The 18,419-nt window shown below is 41.1% G+C and overlaps 1 protein-coding gene across 1 annotated transcript in view; it reads left to right on the plus strand.

The window, feature by feature from the left end:
* Positions 1-834: 834 nt before the first annotated feature.
* Positions 835-18,419, plus strand: part of FAT2 (FAT atypical cadherin 2) — a 231,215-nt gene continuing 213,630 nt past the window's right edge. Inside the window, exons 1-2 of the mRNA XM_086931273.1 lie at positions 835-4,092; positions 8,242-8,556. Coding sequence (XP_086787399.1) covers positions 843-4,092; positions 8,242-8,556 — 3,565 coding nt within the window. The 5' untranslated portion in view covers positions 835-842. The remainder of the gene's footprint in view (positions 4,093-8,241; positions 8,557-18,419) is intronic.

The following is an 18,419-nucleotide window of genomic DNA, read 5'->3' on the forward strand; positions in this document are numbered from 1 at the left end:
TCAGGCCTTATTTTTCCTCAACGGACAGGAGAAAGACAGGAAAAACAGTGACAAAGGGAGAGAGGAGGGATGAGAATAACCTACAAGAGTGAGATAAAGAGGAAGGGGGTATCTAGTGGTGGATTAAAGAGGCATGACCTGGAATCAACACTACATAGCCTTCGTAATCGGCTGCCACCTGACCGTCAACATTGCCACCCGTGGGTCTCTGAATGAAACTTTGATCCCCGTCACTTATTCTTTTACAAATGAAGCACTGCCTACGTGAAGCCGTTGTCGCTACTGTATATGTGCTCAGTATAGAAAGCTGCAATGGTACGTGTGCAGTACTGATTTAAAGTGTAGGAGGAGCCTGCATTGCAGCCATCTGTGTATTGCCCATTCAGACTTCGTGTGAGGGAACCATAAGCCTCTGCTGCTAGTGTTGTACCTGTTATTTGTGTCAGTGGGAAGCTTGTGCTGCCATTTCATTACCTGCTCTGGTTTTATGTGAGAAAAGCTTTCACAGTGGCTGCCCATGCTATAAATGTTCTTTGTGTATGAAAATCACAGTCCTGCCTCACTAGCATTGTCTGACTATAGAGGGGTAGAATTTTACCACTAAGTTCTGTGGTGTGTAAAGCACGAACTGTGCAAATTGCCCAAAACTGGAGTGAAAGAAAGCCTATGGTTTTGGGTGGATGGTTAATTCTGGCTTTACGAACGAGCTACAAAGTGCTGGGGAGTGGCAGGAAGAAGTGAGGTGAACCAGGGCTATCCCTTTAAGTACTATTTCATGTTTTTGCTCTCTGTAAACTCAACAATAATCTATTCTTTTTTCTCTTCACAGGGAGGCCATCACGATGGAATCGTCAGAGAAGGGACGGATCATGTGCCTGTTGCTTCTTCTGCTGTGTATCATGGCCTGTCCTGGCACTCAGGAGAAAACAACCACATCCCCAATGCATTTCACGCATCTGATGTACAATGCAACTGTCTATGAGAACTCTGCCCCCAAGACATACGTGGAGACAGAAGTCAAGATGGGCATCTTCCTTACTGATCCACATTGGATCATCAAGTACAAAATCATAGCCGGAGACAGCCTGGGATTCTTCAAAACAGAGGAGAACACTGTTGGTGATTTCTGCTTTCTAAGACTAAGGATTAAGAGTGGAAACACTGCCATGTTCAACAGAGAGGTCAAGGACAGCTTCTTATTGACAATTCAAGCGTCTGAGAGGAACTTTGATTATGAAGCTTGGACACAAGTTAAGATCCACATTTTGGACATCAATGATTTGAAGCCTCTCTTCTCACCACCCTCCTACAAAGCTAGCGTCCAAGAAGATGCCCCCCTGAAGACCATAATAACCAGGGTCAGTGCCACTGATGCTGACTTGGGTCAGAATGCCCAGTTTTATTACTCCTTTCACCCTCAGAACTCCTTGTTCAATGTTCACCCTACCAGTGGTGTTGTGATGTTGACTGGAAACCTAAATGCCACTGTTCAAAAGAAGTATGACCTCTGGGTACAGGCTGTGGACCGCATGAGCAAAATTTCTCAGGGCAAAGCATTTGGTAACCTAGCGAGTCTGGTGGTCGAGGTAGAGATCAGTGGAAAGATGTCCCCAATTATTACGTCTGTGAACATAGTGGAAACTGGTTCTTTAGATAGACCTTTCTATGCAACCATTGCTGTGATTGCCAATGGCTCTGGGGTTGATTCTGTAGACATTATGACTAGGGATCCGGACAAACAATTCAAGGTTGTTAAATCCTACGGAGGAAACAATGAGTTTATGATTGTGCCTACCAAAGAAATCAACTGGTTAGAAAACCTTGGTGGTTTTAATATTAGCCTGCAAGCTAAAGATAAGAGTAGGCCACCTCAGTACTCTGAAATCAAAATGATTAACATAGATCCCTTTAAATACATCCCTGTGAGATTTGAAGAAGAGGTTTACAAAGTTAAGCATAGCGAGTGTGCCCCAATTGGGAGCCATGTGGCAATTGTCAAGGTTACGCATGACATACCTAACCTGAGATATTCTCTAAAACCAACCCCTGACAGCAGTCATTTTAAAATAAACCTTAAAACTGGATTGATTACGACAAGTTCACAAATGGATGTGAAGGATCAGTCTCGCTTTAAGCTTGAAGTCACAGCTGCCAATGGGCAAGCTTCTGTATCCGTAGTGGTGGACCTCGTTGACTGTAACAACCATGCCCCAGTCTTCACACAGTCATCATATCAAGGCACTTTTAACGAGAACCTACCAGTTGGGACTAGTGTCTTCCGTGTGCAAGCAAGTGATGATGACCAAAGGGACAATGGTCTTGTCACGTATTCTCTAGTTAACCAACAATACCTTCCGTTTACCGTAGAAAAAACATCTGGCATTATCTCCACTTCCAAACTGTTTGATTATGAGCTAACACAGAGAGTGTATCGCTTGCATGTATGTGCATCGGACTCCGGAAACTCATTTTCTCGTCAGACGGAGGTTTATATCTCCCTCATGCTAAACAACTTGAACGACAATGTTCCAGCCTTTGAGCAGGTAGATTGCACTGGGAGTGTTCCAAGAGACCTCTCCATTGGGAAGCACATAACCGTCTTGTCTGCTGTGGATGTGGATGAGCTCCAGCACATCAAATATGAGATTTTATCTGGCAATGAAGAGGAGATATTTGAAATTGGGTCAACCACAGGCATCATCTCTCTGAAGAAATCTATGAAACTTGTTTCTGATAGCCGGCCTTTTTACTCTCTGCAAGTGACAGCGACAGATGGTCAAAACTATGCTTTACCAACAACTGTGAATATCAGCGTTGCTGATTCTGGTCTTCCAGTTTCCATGCAATGCCAGGAGACTGGAGTCCTTCAGAAACTAACAAAAGCAGTGATTGACTCGATACAGTCCCAAGAGCAACATGAAGACGAGGACACGTCTTTGAATATTCATCTGATCAATAGCCACACACCCCAGTTTGACGACAGCTTGCCCACCTCCATTAATATAGTGGAAGACCTTCCAGCCAACTCCACCATCATCCACCTAGGAGCTTCTGACGCAGACACTGGTTTTAATGGGAAACTAGGCTATGTGATCACCAGTGGGAATGAAGACAGTTGCTTTGCCATTGATACAGAGAAAGGATACCTTAAAGTCTTGCTTCCATTGGATCGTGAAACAGCAAGTTTCTATACCCTTAACATAAGCGTTTTTGACCTTGGTACCCCTCAGAAGTCATCATGGAGGATTTTAGTGGTGAACCTCCTAGATGTAAATGATAATGCCCCCAAGTTTCCTCTAGGTGGGTACCAGACAACAATCCCAGAAAATGCAAAAGTAGGCACACCAGTAATTCAGGTGAAAGCTGAAGATGCCGACAGTGAGGACATGGGTCTGGTTAAATACGCTTTGCTAACCTGGAATAACAAATTTAGCATTGATGAAGTCACAGGCTTTGTTACTGTAACTCATCCCTTAGACCGGGAATCGTTTGATCACTTTGTGTTAAAGATTGAAGCTAGAGACCAGCCCAAAGTGGGTCATCAGCTTGTCTCTGTTACAGAGCTGACTGTGCTATTAGAAGATGTCAATGATAACTCCCCACGCTGCCAGCCGCTCCGCAGTAAAGTAAAAGTGCCTGAGGATCTGCCCAAAGGTACAATTCTTCTCTTTCTTGAGGCATTTGATCCAGATGCTGGTCTTGCCGGGGAAGTAACTTACATGCTCACCAACAGTGAACAGGGGACCTTCAAGCTGGATAAGAAGACCGGAGCTTTGATCCTTGAGAAGGAGTTAGATTTTGAGACCAGACCATCTTACAACTTGACAGTGCTGACAAGTGATGGTGGTTGGCCCTCACCGCGTACCTCACGGTGTGCAGTCGAAATTGAGGTTACAGATGTTAATGAGAATCTGCTGCCTCCTTGTTTTTCTTCCTTTGTCTTTCGAGGCGAGGTTCCGGAGGATGCTGCAGCAGGTACATCTGTGATAACCGTGACAGCTCAAGACGGAGATAAAGGCAGAGATGGAAAGATCATGTACATCATTCGAGACAGCATTCATCTTGCAACCTTCAGTATCGAGGAAGATACAGGTAAGAACATGACAATATCTGTGTGTGCACTGTTGTGACATGAATAGCGAGAGACTTTGGGTTGTATTATCAAATTGGTCACATAGTCCTGATCTGCAGTGGTGCATTTGATGCATCCTATGCAAACCCGGTCAGTGACCTCTTTCAAATGAATAACCCTCTCCATGACATTGTGATAGTGTGAAATGTTCGCATGCATAATAGGGTTTACAGAATGGGATGCACAACTGTCTGCAGCCCCTACTGAAATATGGATGTGGCTCAGGGGTCAAACACCCACACGGGCAATTTGACATTCAGTCCCCTGCTGTCCAATTTTATTTTGTAAACACTTAAAATATTTGTTTTAGGAGTTATGGGAAATTAATGTGTACACATAATTAGAAATATTAAAATCACATTTTGCAGTCATTTTTAGCAAATGGTTTTCTTTGTAGAATTAAAGTGTATGGTGTACAAACTACCTTAATCAACAATCTCCACAATTTTTCTTAATTTCTTCTGCATGTTTTAATTGACAAGTGAAGCTTTATTCACACTGCTAAAAAGCTATAATATTTACCAAAAGTTGGACTTCTTCCTGAAACAACACCTAAAATAACTTTTCTACAACTTTTTTTAAAAGTTGGTATTATTTGCTAAACAATTATGGTTTAAAGCTGTCATTCTCTTAAGTTAAAAGCCCTCTAATACTTTCTTTTGGAAAGATGTAGCTGCAAAAATCAATACAAGTTAGAAAAATGCCAAACATGGATTAATGAACAAAGGTTTTGAAAACTTGATAATATTGTTGCTTTTTAATTATGTAAACTATTGTTCTGTGGTGACGAGGTCTGCATATCTCCAGGCATAATAGATGAAAAACCCTAAAAGCTACAATGAAGCAACCCTTTCGCAGAAGGCACCTTTGTTAGATGGTCTTAAGCGACTGCAAGGATTGAACAGAGGAATTTCTAGAGTTGATAGCCTGAATTGGCAAATACTGACCCAAAGATCTGCCTAGGTTGGTTCACTCAGTGTACCGAGTAGACTCTCGTAATTCCAGTGGATCTTCAATAGCGGTTGACTAAGATCTTTCTTTGGGAGTTGGCCGGGATGATCCTTGTTTGCATCCATGGCCTATAACCTTCTATGGCCTATTACTTTAGGTTATTCAGCTTTAGGGAATAGGGACAACAGCATTGAAGGGTAATTAGACAATGGCGGGCAGGGAGTTGGAGGCCCTCTACTACACAGTTGCAAATATCTTCAACTTTACCACCACACTACATACAATGTTGCACCTGGAAAAATTGCAGTAAATACTTTTTATGCCCTTCTTACAGTTTGTAGAGCAAGGAAGTGAGTAAAATGGCTTGCCGCATTTTCAATCCGGGTAAGATTCCATAAATATTTGTACTGGGCAAATACAGATAAACTTGATTAGGTACTCTTAGCTGCAAACAGAATAAGGAACAAAAAGAACAAACGAATCCAAATTAGCTGACTCCTAGTATGTAAGGAGAAATTCCGCATGATTACTAAGAAAGATTCACTTACTTGAGAAATATTAATAAAAACATAAATTGACAACAGTTTAAGAGATGCTGCAAACTTATTAATGCCCATTGTCTACAATGTGCATACACAATTTTACTGAATGTGCGTTATGCATGTACAATTTCTGTAGCACGCAAATCACATGCAAATCTCGTGTTTATAACGTTTTGCATCTTTGTAAATGATACTTGATGCATTGTCAAAGGGTGAAGTACTTCTCTATTACATGTTGCCTCCAGAAATTTCACAAATTGTTGTTATTAGGAAACTAAACAGTTACTCAGAAATGTGCACAATTGGGGGAAATTAACAAGTTGCACCAGGTGTGCGGCAGGGGTTTGTGCCAAAAATATACTTTTCCTCGAAGCAGGCTAAAAGTTTGAGGGAAATTATTTTATTTAAAAAAAAATCAAATTTTGCGTGTGTGCTGCACTCTATAGCACACATCAAAGGTGCGGAAATAATTGATCTATGTCGGAGAATAGTTTTTGTAGTGGGAGTGCAAAACCTATGCATGACATCATGCACACACCCTTGCACTATGGTGAGAGAAAAATAGTACCAAGTATGCCCCTGGTTTTCTCTCTCCCTATGGTTGCTGTACTACGTAGGATCAAATTTTAGTATAGGTTGACATATTACTACTGGCATATCAATGTCTTATACTTCATTGAGTTTGCAAAGATTTACAAAAATATGAAATAATTTTAATTGTATTATAGACTTGAAAATGTTTACAAATTTGCAAGATGTATCTAAAATAATCACTTCATATGTCCTGTAGGTTTTCAAAGTACTTATGTTTTTTACACGTTAGTAACCTAAAGGTTACAAAACTTGGGAACTGAAGGCCCAAATGGGCTTGCGTAACTAAATGGTTTACTCCATTTATAAACTTGATGTATACCAACATTTTCAAGAAAAGTTTTAAAAAGCATGTAAACCAAGCTTGTTCACGGACACATTATAAATTCTATGAGTTATAATTTCTATCCGCTGAGAAAATTGAGCCGGATCTATTCTCTCCATTTCTTGTCCAGTCCAGGGAAAAACGAGATAGAATGTGGCCACAGTAGCAAAAGTTAGCAGAAGCTGCCTATTGGTTGCTTGACTTCTGAACAGGTGTGAGTGGATGGAGTTCCGAACTAATAGATGCTTATTTATTGGGTAGTTGATTCAATGAAACAAAATGTTCATACCCTTCAACCAACTGGTACTAAGAGGAATCCAAATGTATTCCTCTTTAACTGCCAGAGGAAAGCCATGGATAAAAATGGTACAAAATGTTGCCTTTTAAATGCCTGTTAGTATACTGCATCTATTGAAAATTTCCAAAGGTGCCCTGAATCACAGCATTTTATCCTAAAAGCTTAGCCGAGAAAAATATATTTCTAAAATAGCAACTATATTTCGAATCCTAATAGGCTCATGTAAGGAGTTAATATGCAGGCTGCGTAGGCCTCTGTCTAACCTCCTGGACATAGGTACCAAATCTACCTAGTTACTGCAGTGTGTTAATGTCCATAAGGTGTAGGTTCCCCTCTACCTTCTCGTCCTTCCCCCTTGTAAACTCTTTTTTAAAGATAAACAACAGTACCAGCGGACCCTCAAGCTGAGCTTGGAAACTGAGTCACCTTTCTGTCAGCCTGTGGATTTGCCCACTCCCCAGCATGCAGGTTTGTCTGCATGTCTGCTGCAGCATCAATTCTTGCATGCATGTCTGTGGTTGTCCGCTGTAGGATCAACTTTTGCCTGCATTCCTGCAGTAGGATCAGTTTTTGCCTGCATGCAGTAGTCTGCAATAGTGTTTGCCTCACTGGTACCCCACCCACCATTATTGCACCACATCAGCAGAGTGCAGCTGCAGGCACCTTCCGAGGCAGCAGACTTCAAGGGTTGCCTTTTCTGTTTACATTCTACAGCAGGGGTCTCCAAACCGGTCCTGGAGGGCCGGATCCATGCCAGATTTTTAAAATAACTAAATGTATCTCAATGGGGATATCCAAAAAATCTGGCATGGATCCGGCCCTCCAGGACCGGTTTGGAGACCCCTGTTCTACAGCAACACTTTCTCCGACCCCAGAGCTTGAGAGAAGTATAACTTGGGATCATGAAAGGATGCATTGTAGCTGCATTCTTATCTGAAACTAACTCATAAGCACGATCCATTGTATCCATATCTTTAATGAGCGAATGTTCATCCTTTCATGCAGCCCAGCAGCTGTATGCAGAGGGTGGCTATCGTTCTTGCCTCTTTGGACCACCTCTGGTCGATGCCTAGCCAGGATGGCCATTATATATCATCGAGGGAGAGTAGATGCCAAACTTTCTGTTCGGGAGCACGTTTGGAGAGAGCACTGCCACTTGAACAGTGACAGTGGGCAGAGAAGAAAAGGGAAGCAAGAGAAATTTTCTGTGATGGCGCCTGGATTTGGGGCACGAGATAGGTGACATCTTTTCCCACACACCCCAAAAAGTTAGAAACCACAAGTATGCCCTGTAGACAGCTATTGAACAGTAATTAAGCACCATTATCACTTATCTGTCAATTTACCATTGCATGTTATCCTTGCGATGTTATATATCCACCATGTTTGTTTACATTTTCAGGTACAATCCGCACAGTTGCTCCGTTAGACCATGAGTCTGTCTCCAGCTATTGGTTGTCTATAACTGCTGTGGACTCTGGCTCCATCCCCCTTTCATCTGTCACCCAAGTGTACATTGAAGTGGTTGACGTTAACGACAACATCCCACAACTTGTACGGCCTGTCTTCTATGCCGCGGTGCTGGAGAACTCCCCAAAGAACGTTTCCATCCTACAACTTGAGGCCAAAGACTCTGATGCCTGTTCGGCTGGTCACCTATCCTTCAGCATCGTGAATGGGAATGTCCAGGGATTCTTCACCATTGATCCGGTCACCGGTAAGTACCTGGTCAACGGCTTGCCTAGTGCTGAGCGTTCAGGGGTAGAGCTACCTGTGGAAAATGATGTGCCAGTTTCCGAGACGGATATAGCAATCTCAGAAACCACCCCAGAAGCAGTCCTTTATTTAGGTTTCGCCCTTACTTCTCGTTACTAGCAATATAATCACAGTACATTTAGAGTTTCTTTCTCTTGGCGGTGGTATGTAGGTGTACAATGAACATAGTGAGTGCAGAGGTAGGAGAATAGATATGACTTCTGAACCGAAGGGGCAAGTTTCTTTTCTAATAGATGGTCTATGGCCTGACTGTATACCAATTCTGGGTGTTGAGAGGTAGTGGCTCTGAAAGATCACATTCTTGTTAAAGTGACGCAACTCTGAGGAGAAATCAAGGGCATCATTTTAATTTTAGTGGCTGCTTCCGCTGCATTGGCAGATGGCAGGTGTGTCGCCAAATTTAAAGATGTCTGCTGCTATGCACACATTTCCCCCCTAAAATGGTTCTTGCGAGTATTATATAAGCCTCTTCCAACCAAAAATAACTGAGGGACAGTTCTGTCTTGCCAAGTTGATGTGGAGGGCCTGTCATTTTGTGATATATGAAGACAGGCCTTCATGATGGGTGTCTATTTCAAGATTTCTATTGGACATGTTCCAAACGCACTGGGAGTTTTTTCCTTGCACATGAGGGACACTGAAAATGCTTCCGGTCTGGGACCACACAGAATTCTTATTTTGAACAGAATGGCAGCTCCCCTAATTGGCAGACCATCTGATGTCATTCCCATGAACATCAAGGAGGCTGAGCCAGTGTTTCCTGATGGCAGAGCCATCAGTATCTCCTTCCCCTGCAATCTACATGAGGTAAGGGGGACATATAGATGAGCGGATGTGCGCGTGCAGCTTGTTACTGCTCATCTCTAAATTACCCCTTACATTTCCTGCTTTCGAAATTGGTAATTTTGTCATTGTTCCTCTGTAGCGTCATGCCTGTATCACAACCTCTCAAATACTCATTGGTGCCCAAAATTACAATAACTAGTTATGTAATTACATTTTGGCCCTCAGGATCGACAGTGTTTGCCTAAATAAAGAGTCTCTCCATGCAGTGGTAGTGCGCTTTGACAGGTCAGGGGTGAGCTGCATAACTTTATTGCCAGGTGCCAATCTCCACAATTCACAATCTATTTATTTGACGTGGCAACACAAGCTTTTTAACAGGCCACAAACACTTTGCAATGTAAGCTGCATGCATACATAGAAGAGCCTAGATTTGTCTCAGCCCTGCGTGTTTCATTCCAGTGCGCATACTACCTGTTATTTCTAACTATTAAACTCACTGTTTTACTTTTAATTAATTTTTTCTTGACTTGATTGTATTATTTAATTTTAATTTTTTGTGTATTATTTTGTTTGGTAGCGTGCTCAAGATAGTTTGTTCCTTTGTTTGTGCTTTATAAATAAAAACAAACTTAGTTCAATGACAGTATAAACAGTTTTTTTTAATATAGACGTATTGACAGAGCCAGGTTTGTTGTAGAAGTAAGGTTTGTGTATGGATAATTATTGACGTACTTGAAAGATGAATTGTTCTTCATGGGCAGTCTGGAGGGAGGTGAGCCGACATTCAGGGCAGGTGAACTCGAGGAGTTGGGATCCTAGTAAACGTATGGGCCAACCCCCAGATGCCAGACATCGCCCTGTCTATGCGTTGGTCGTTTTTTAACCCATGCAACAAAAAACCTGTTTGTTCAGGGGCTGTATTTCCGAGATGTGTGGTATTTATTGCATGCAGTGAATACCTGGTGTGTTAAATGCCTCGTTTTTTTCTTTAAATGTTGGCTGGTTAAACCTGCCAATATCTAACAGTGGAAAATAGTACAGGATTCTCTGTAACATGACAATTTTGCTGTGGTGAGGACCAAAGTTCGGATGGTATTCTAAAAAAACTCAGAATAGGCGCTATTTTTCACAACAGATACATTCCGTACCCCGGAGAGTAGGATTTTATCTGGTTCAATGAATAGCATCCGCTCCTCAGAAACCCACATCATGAGGGCCATGGTGTTTTGAATATGAAAAGGAGATTAAGGTTAGCAATTGTAAATTCCGAGTTGGGACTTGTTAACTCAGAATTGAAGAGCGGTAGTTCTGAGTGAGCTGAACCTAGGTTCAGTACATTCTAAAGAGCTCACTTCTTATCCGACAGCCATCTAGGTATGTGTCAGTAGACTGAGATAGGTGCTTTTGGGAAGAGTGTAAACATCCTTTCGGCAAAGTTTAGAACCGTGTCCAGTTGGGGAAAAGTATTCAGGGAGAGAGCAATCAGAAACATGTTAGATCAGTGGGATTTGCTAACGATAAGTGAAGGTATTTATTGGTTTATACATTTTTACATGCAGAACACATACCAAGGGTCTAGCCTCTAGATGCAGTAAACTACGGTGTCTGAAAATAAACATTCAAGTATGAAAGTAGAAAAACAACATTGTACTATGGAAATGCAATACAGATTGAAGGTGTGAAAGCCAATTAAAACGGAGGAAGAACATAACACTAGAAAAAAGATGTGAGGTGGGGGAGTGGGAAGCATGAAGAAGGGTAGGGAAAGGTGCTGTGACATGAAGAGAGGGGCTGAGCAAGCAGTAACAACTGTGCCTTTTATGGGGAGAGTAACTTACTTTGGTAAGATCAGAGAGTTCATGAGGTCCTAGGATGGGAGATTCATTGAGAAGGAGAGGGTTTTAAGAATGGATGAGGAACTTGAGAACACAGCTGGTTTGATATCCCTTCTTGCTTTAATGAAGGGAAGTCTGAAAGATCATTTTTGTTTCACGTGTAGGAGTTGTTTAAATGGGTATTTGAAGGATATGAAATTGTTTAATGACTTTATTTCTCTGGGAAGCTTGTTCCAAAGTTTCTCTCTTGCTACATTTAGTTTTGCTTCTGAATTTCCCAAGTCTCTATTTTGGAATTATCAGTTTGCAACCAGAGTTGGAACAAGGCATTGGCGCTGTTTGAAGAGCCTGATAGGTGTCCACTTACTTTTGTGGTGATGCTGCTTCACCACAAAAGAAAAGAAGTACAAATTAGGAAAGAAGTACAAATTCTCCTATCCAACAAATTCCTCCCACGCTAAGGACATGCCTACCTTTCCTGCCTGTTGGTCATTGCTTCTTGGCACTCCTTTTCGCATAACCCCGAGAACTGGGATATTTTCCTGCATTTTCCCAGCCATCTTCACACCGTTCTGACACCTATAGGACTCTGCTCACACCAGTACTTATAATTGATTGTGTGTTATTGTCTCTCTTTTTATCATTTGCTCATGTAAATACTGTACTCATGACCTATACCATGATTTGTATACTGGCTACTGTTTTGTATCATACCTTCTTTGTTATTCTTGTAAAGCCCCCTGTCACCAGAACGGCTCGTTTGTGGTGTATAAAACTCGAAATAAATAAATAAAAGCCTTACTGTACAAAACATAGGCCTCTATGTTGCGGGGCGTAAGTTATAGTTAGCTCAGGTAAGTATAACTGCTGAATTTCAGTGATTTTGTACAAATGAAATCTGAGCCTAACTGTAATTATACATATATGTGTATGTGCGTGTGTGTATGTAGGTTGAAAAAACAGAGGAGAGTTTTGAACCTTGGGGGAAGCCACATACTAAGTTACTGGGTACTGAGTCATGGTGAGCCAGATTTACTAGCTGTTTTTGTTCTTTCAGGAATGAGCTAAACTAGCCCCATGCTTTTCCTGCAATGTTGGAGTTTCAGACAGGTTAGGAACATTACACAGTGTCCAATGATACTAAAAGTCTAGTATGACGAGAGATGGAGGGTAGTTTTAGTCTGTTAGGTTTTTGTTCTGGTGTCCATCACCATTGTTTCTTTACCCCTTAAATACTGCATGTGAGTGAGCAGATTGGAAACTTCTGCTTCAATGATCTTCGACAGGAAAGGCAAAATAGAGTTGAGATGATAGTTGCCTGGAATGGAGGCGTCTACATTTTTTTTTCGGTAGAGGTAGTAAAATGGAATGATTTAGAGCGTCAGGAAAATTACATCTTTATAGGGATGCATGAACAATTAAGTTGATATCCTCTGCTAATGCATCAATGTTCTTTCTTATGAGTATTGCAAGCCATGCATTCGGGACTGATCCACATGGTCTCACCTTTGATGATCTTGATAATGTGTTTGCTAGAAATGAGGATAAAGAAATTACATTGCTACTGGTGTGGCTTAGTGAGTGGATTACTGACCGGAGAACTTGAGGGAGCAGTTGGCGATTTTATTGCTAATATTTTGGCTTCTTGAAGAAAGATGGAACCTTCATTTTCACATAGTGTTTGAGAGGTTGGTTTTTTGAGTTTTTACTCTGTTTTAAAGTATGATACTTTTGTTTATTAATTCTGAATGTTTTGTTTTGAAGTGTTTAGCAGAATAGATACTGTTGCTGTAGAAAGATTTTTGGGCTGTGCAGATTCATCAGTTATATTTTGTGTAGTGTGATTTACATTCTTGTTTATCAGATTTTTTGCTGGTTTTTAACCAGTGTCAATCAGCATTCTATCTTCTTGTTTCATTGGGAAACATGAAGGGTGAACCATGCTCTGTATGTCTTTTGCCTCGAGAAAACTTTTTTTTTTTTAGAGGTGCTAGGTGATCAGGAATCTTCTGCCATTTGGAGTTGAACTGATTTGTGATGTGGTCAGGGTTATTGGAGATGTTGTGATGAGTTGATGTGCAGTAGACTAAGAAAAATGCAATTGGTGGAATGTTTTTGTATCTTCCTGTTGAGCTGTAATGTATCTGTAATGGAATGTGACACCTGGTACCTGGGTGTGGGAATGGAGAATCTTATTAATGGGGGGTCAATATTAATCTATGACACCAGAGTGATTTAGAGCTAGGGACAGATAGGGTAGTATCAGGTCGATTGGATGCCTTTTTGGTGGGTTGAACCCTTGGGTGATACTGAGATAGTGTTTATGATAAGAAGTCTTTTGTGAGCGATTTAGCATTGTCAAGTTAAATGTTGAAGACAACCATTAATAGAATTTAGTTTCTGGTGCCTTATAAATGCTCACAAGGTTTAAGGATTCTGACACGAAAGTACAGCAGTGTTTCGGAGGATGGTAAATTATTGTTATGAGCATTGAGAAATTTGATTCAGGGGAGCATCTCACAGATAAATATTCAAAGAAGGAGGCAATGGGGTCTGGGTATTTGTATTGGAAGTTGTGTCTGATGGTGATCCCCTCTCCTTCTCTACCAAGCAAGGTAGACAAGTGGTAACAATGTCTTTAGGTTCACTTCAGTGTTCAAAGCATGTTTCAGAGACGGGCAGAATGTGGCTTGCTCGATGAGTTCAGAGATACGGAGTGCGTGTTTGACAGATAATTGTGCATTTATAATCATCAGAGTTGAAGAAGTCCATACTTGTCAGAGTGGTTGGACTGGAACTGAAGGCTCTGTGAGACACAGTTCTGTGATAAGGCTGAGGGATAAGTTTAGCTACTTATTTTGTACAGTAAAAGAGCATAGTCTTAATGAGTTACGGTGGTAATGTGCAATGTCTAGAAGGCTGGTTTAAATTATGGCAACGGGTTTTGAGGAGTCAGTGCACAGGACAGGTGAGGTCATATGCAGAAGCTGTGTGAAAGAGGTAAGGCGGGCGGGTGATGGTAGAGTCAGTGAGTAAATGAGGCTATCTGTGAAGATAGGGTGCAAAAGCGCTGAGAAGTCACAAGGAGAAGGGGGACCAACAATAAAGAATATGCAGCTGAGCTAGAGTGGAGTGTTAGCAAGGAATATGTGAGGGAGAAGAAGCTGAGATGTGCAAGTGGAGGGTGGTGAAGAGAATTGTTGTAGTGTGTATGTCAAGAACAGGTGAGGCAGTGAGGACATTGTTTCAAAGAGGTAGGAGGTTGGGAAAAATAGAACATTTTTCATAGGGGATGCACTGCAGTAAACCAGTAGGCTGAGATTGTGGAAGAGATATGGCATGTGATGGAGCAGACAATGAGGGAATAAGGCTTTTGGCGAGGGGCAGAAGCCAAGCGCTGCGCAACCAACAGAAGGGAGAAGACAAACTATACAGAATCAAAGATAAAGGAGAGGGGTTAAAGACAGTGTAATGATAAGTGCAAGGAGGTGATGGGAATAGTGGTATTCAGTGTGCCAAGAAAAAGTGAGACAATGAGTAACTGTTCAAACAGCTATATGGATGAAAATGAAAGTACAATTGTCAGAGAGCTATGTGGGAGGGTGAATGGGAGCCCAGATTATGCTAATATGGAGATCTGAATTTCAGAATATAATTGCTAGCTGGAAATAAGAAGTCAGGTTATCTACATCAGTGATTATGTTGAGGAAAATGAATTGCTGCACTGATATAGTACAAAAATAAATAACTGGACAGGGTGCAACTGATAAGTGTCCTGAAGAGATGGCTCGTGGTGATGTTTGCGCCTGTGGATATGGTGCGGTAGATCATAGCCACACATCTTCACATCTGTGTCGAGGGTTGGAAGCTGCATATAAATACTGGATGTTTAGAGAAGAACTCCAGATGTTTGGATCCGGAACTGTATGAAGGACACAGGGGTAAGAGCATTTATATGCTGCTGTACAGCACTGCCTTCTGATAGTCCTTTATGCTGAGAAGCAGAGTGATGGTTACTAGTCTCATCCACAAGTGTTTAGTCTGGTACAGGATACAAACAACAATGGGGTGCTGGTTTATTGTCTTGAGTTAGCCTTGTGACTAGGGCCACTCGGCCTAGTGGAGAGTGTGACTAGACAGGGCATGTCTACCTTTATGTGTCATGTCGAAAGGTCTCACTGAGGGCGCAACGGAAGATTGACAGTAGCATTCTTTATTCTTATCACTAACAATGTGTGCTTGTAATTGCCGGGGCTGAAGTAAAAAGCAACGTAATTGGCAGTGGAATTTACCGTTCAATTTGTGAGGACTGAGATTAAAGGCAATGTAATTAGCAGTGAAATTAACAGTACCTGTTGAATTATTTAACGTTGCATCTTCTTGACTGCGAGCTAACTCTTATTTTCGGTGAAGCTTATTTATGTGATGAGCATGTGCACCTGTAGAGCGCAGATGATTGTTTAGCTTATGCAATATGGCTGCTTTAATTTCTCAGATGCAGAAGCGTAAACTGCGTCATGGTGCGTCGAGACCAGACGAGAGTGGCCCTTAGGAGAAGGATTTTGGGGGAAAAAGTATTACTTTGAGGTTCACTCGGTTGTGCACTGCTTTTCAGTCCTAAAGATGTGCACTTCTCATTGTAATTGTATTTATATAGCACATACTACCTCTGACGAGGCATCAAAGCAGTTTTTGGTGAGTATCACGTTACTCAAGAACCAAAAAGGATTAGTGGTGAATTAGTATAGGGAAATATGAATTAATTTGAGTGGTGGACATGTGCGTCTGTTAGTTGGGTTGAAAAGGCTAATTGAGGGCTAGAAGAGGGAAAAGCCTATAAGGAGCTTATTGAGAATTCGTATTAGTAAGGAGGTCCTAGTAGTAAAATGTTGTCTTAGATGAGTCTAAGGTGGGATAAATGAGGGAAAAATTCAGAAAGGATTGTTTGGGAGATGCTAGTAGTAAAACGAGGTTGGGGTAATTCAAGGAGGGACAGAGGAGGGAAGAGTCTAGAAAGAGTTATTTTGGAGATCATATTAGTAGACTGAGGTTTTGGATGAGTCAGACAGTGGCGGTAGAGGATATACTGAAAGATGTATAGGGTAATGCCCTAGAGGGCCAAGATTTATTTTTAATTAACAGTAGGAGTAAAGTAATAAATATATAGATGCATAAATACATGAAAAGGTAAACATGAAAAAGGAAGGTAATACATCCAGATTTAGCATAATAACGTGACTATGTAGCTGGTTCAGCAGAGTCAAAAGCGCCAGGATACCCTCGGGTTGACAGTTTTGCGCTATACAAATGTGCAATACATTTACGTTGCATTTAATAAACTGACTTTCAAGTGCTGCTGTACTTTAAGCTAATTTATTTTTGTGTTTGTTTTTCTGTTCAATAATTAAATACCGAAGCAATTGTAGATAAATAGTTATGATAGAATTTACAATTTTGATAGATAGATCAACAGAGAAATACAAGTATTTAATCCAATAACTTGAAAACTATGCAGTAACCTACATACATGTTAAGCATAGAATAATATAACCTTAAGTGATACATACATTTGTTAAGCAGACCTACAGAATAGCCATATATTTTTATAAAAATAATTATTATACATATTTATACCAAGAAAATAACATATCTAGATGTATACATATAATCCAATTAAATGTTTATATTCACTGGGATATGTTGTACATGTGTTTTTGAGTACGTTGGTTATGTAGGGAAGAGCCAACTCTTGAATAGTCTTCTGCCGATAAGATAGCTACCCATGGATTTTATGTTTGGGGGTAGTGAGTTCCATAGTTTGCCTGCTTGAAAAGAGATGGATGTGCCACTTATGTTTTTTTTTTTCTTGTATATTGGGATTTTGAGGCGAGGTGTCAACCTGGAGTGGATGTTCCTTTGTTGAATGCATTTGGTGATTTTTTTCCTGATGAAAAGCAGCCCTGTTCCATGTATTGCTTTGTGGGTGAAACAACGCAGCTTGAATTTGAATCTTCTGCAACTGGAAAACAATGTAGAGCTTTCAAGGAAGGGGAGATGTGCGCTTGTGGCTTTACATGTAGGAGTATTCTGGCAGTGGAGTTCTGAATCCATTATAGTCTTTTCATAGTTGATAAAGATGATCCTTGGTAGAGGCCATTGGTGCAATCCAGTTTAGACAGTATAAGAGAGATAGTAGCCTGGACCTTGTGTGAAAATCCCAGGTGGGGGAAGATGCTTGTAATATTTAGTGACAACAAAATCGTCCACCATTTCCTGCTGTCAGTTGCTAAATGAAAGTTGTTTGGACGCACGCTTGGATTTATTTCTGTGGGGTGATAAGATGATATTGTCAGTGGGGAGATAATATATTTTCAATTGTTTACACTATATGCCCATATTACAAGTTTAGGTGCTATTTTTTGCACTTGATACATAACGATAGTACAGGGTATGTTATTTATCGAGTGTGATAAAGAACACCTATTACGAGTTGGTGTGAAATAACATTCAGATTTTGGTGTTTAAAGCACAAAATCTGCAAGATAGGGTAAATACCCAATGCTTTTCCCCCGTTAAATTTCGGCAGGGTTGACCTGCCAACATTTAATGAAGCTTGACGCATTTAGTGCATCCGATAACTATCAGATGAGTTAAATACCTACCAACCCGTAATTCCAACCCATACATAGACAGGGGTTTATGCACCAGACAAAATATACCGCCGACCACCGTGTAACCTGGCCATATGTGTCGAAATGATTGCTGAATGGCAGAGGTAATCACAGTAGCATTAGTGAATGGGGTGGAAACAGACCTTAACATACAGCTTGGGAGCATCGTCGATTTAATGGATCTCTCCAGGAACTCAGGCACCTCAGTTGTCTGCAGCCCTGAGTATTTAGATATGGCAGAGTGGTAGACAGCAGGGCGGTGAGACAGGAAATCCCTACCTCCTATCTGAAACCACTGCAGCCACATGGAAGTAGCTATTCAGTAAGTGGGTTTTCTTCCTTGGCGTACTTTGTTCTGAATTATTTTTTCACCACTCAGTCATCCCTATGTTATTGTAAGAGAGCAGTACTAATTTGAAGGCATTTGTGAGTGAAATGTATTCAATGAGAAAGTAGAATTGTCAGAAGACAAGAAAGGATATCATTGTATGGGCTGTGAGGAAGGAAATATA

Source organism: Lissotriton vulgaris, chromosome 7, assembly GCF_964263255.1.
Source record: "Lissotriton vulgaris chromosome 7, aLisVul1.2, whole genome shotgun sequence".
Classification (NCBI taxonomy): domain Eukaryota; kingdom Metazoa; phylum Chordata; class Amphibia; order Caudata; family Salamandridae; genus Lissotriton; species Lissotriton vulgaris.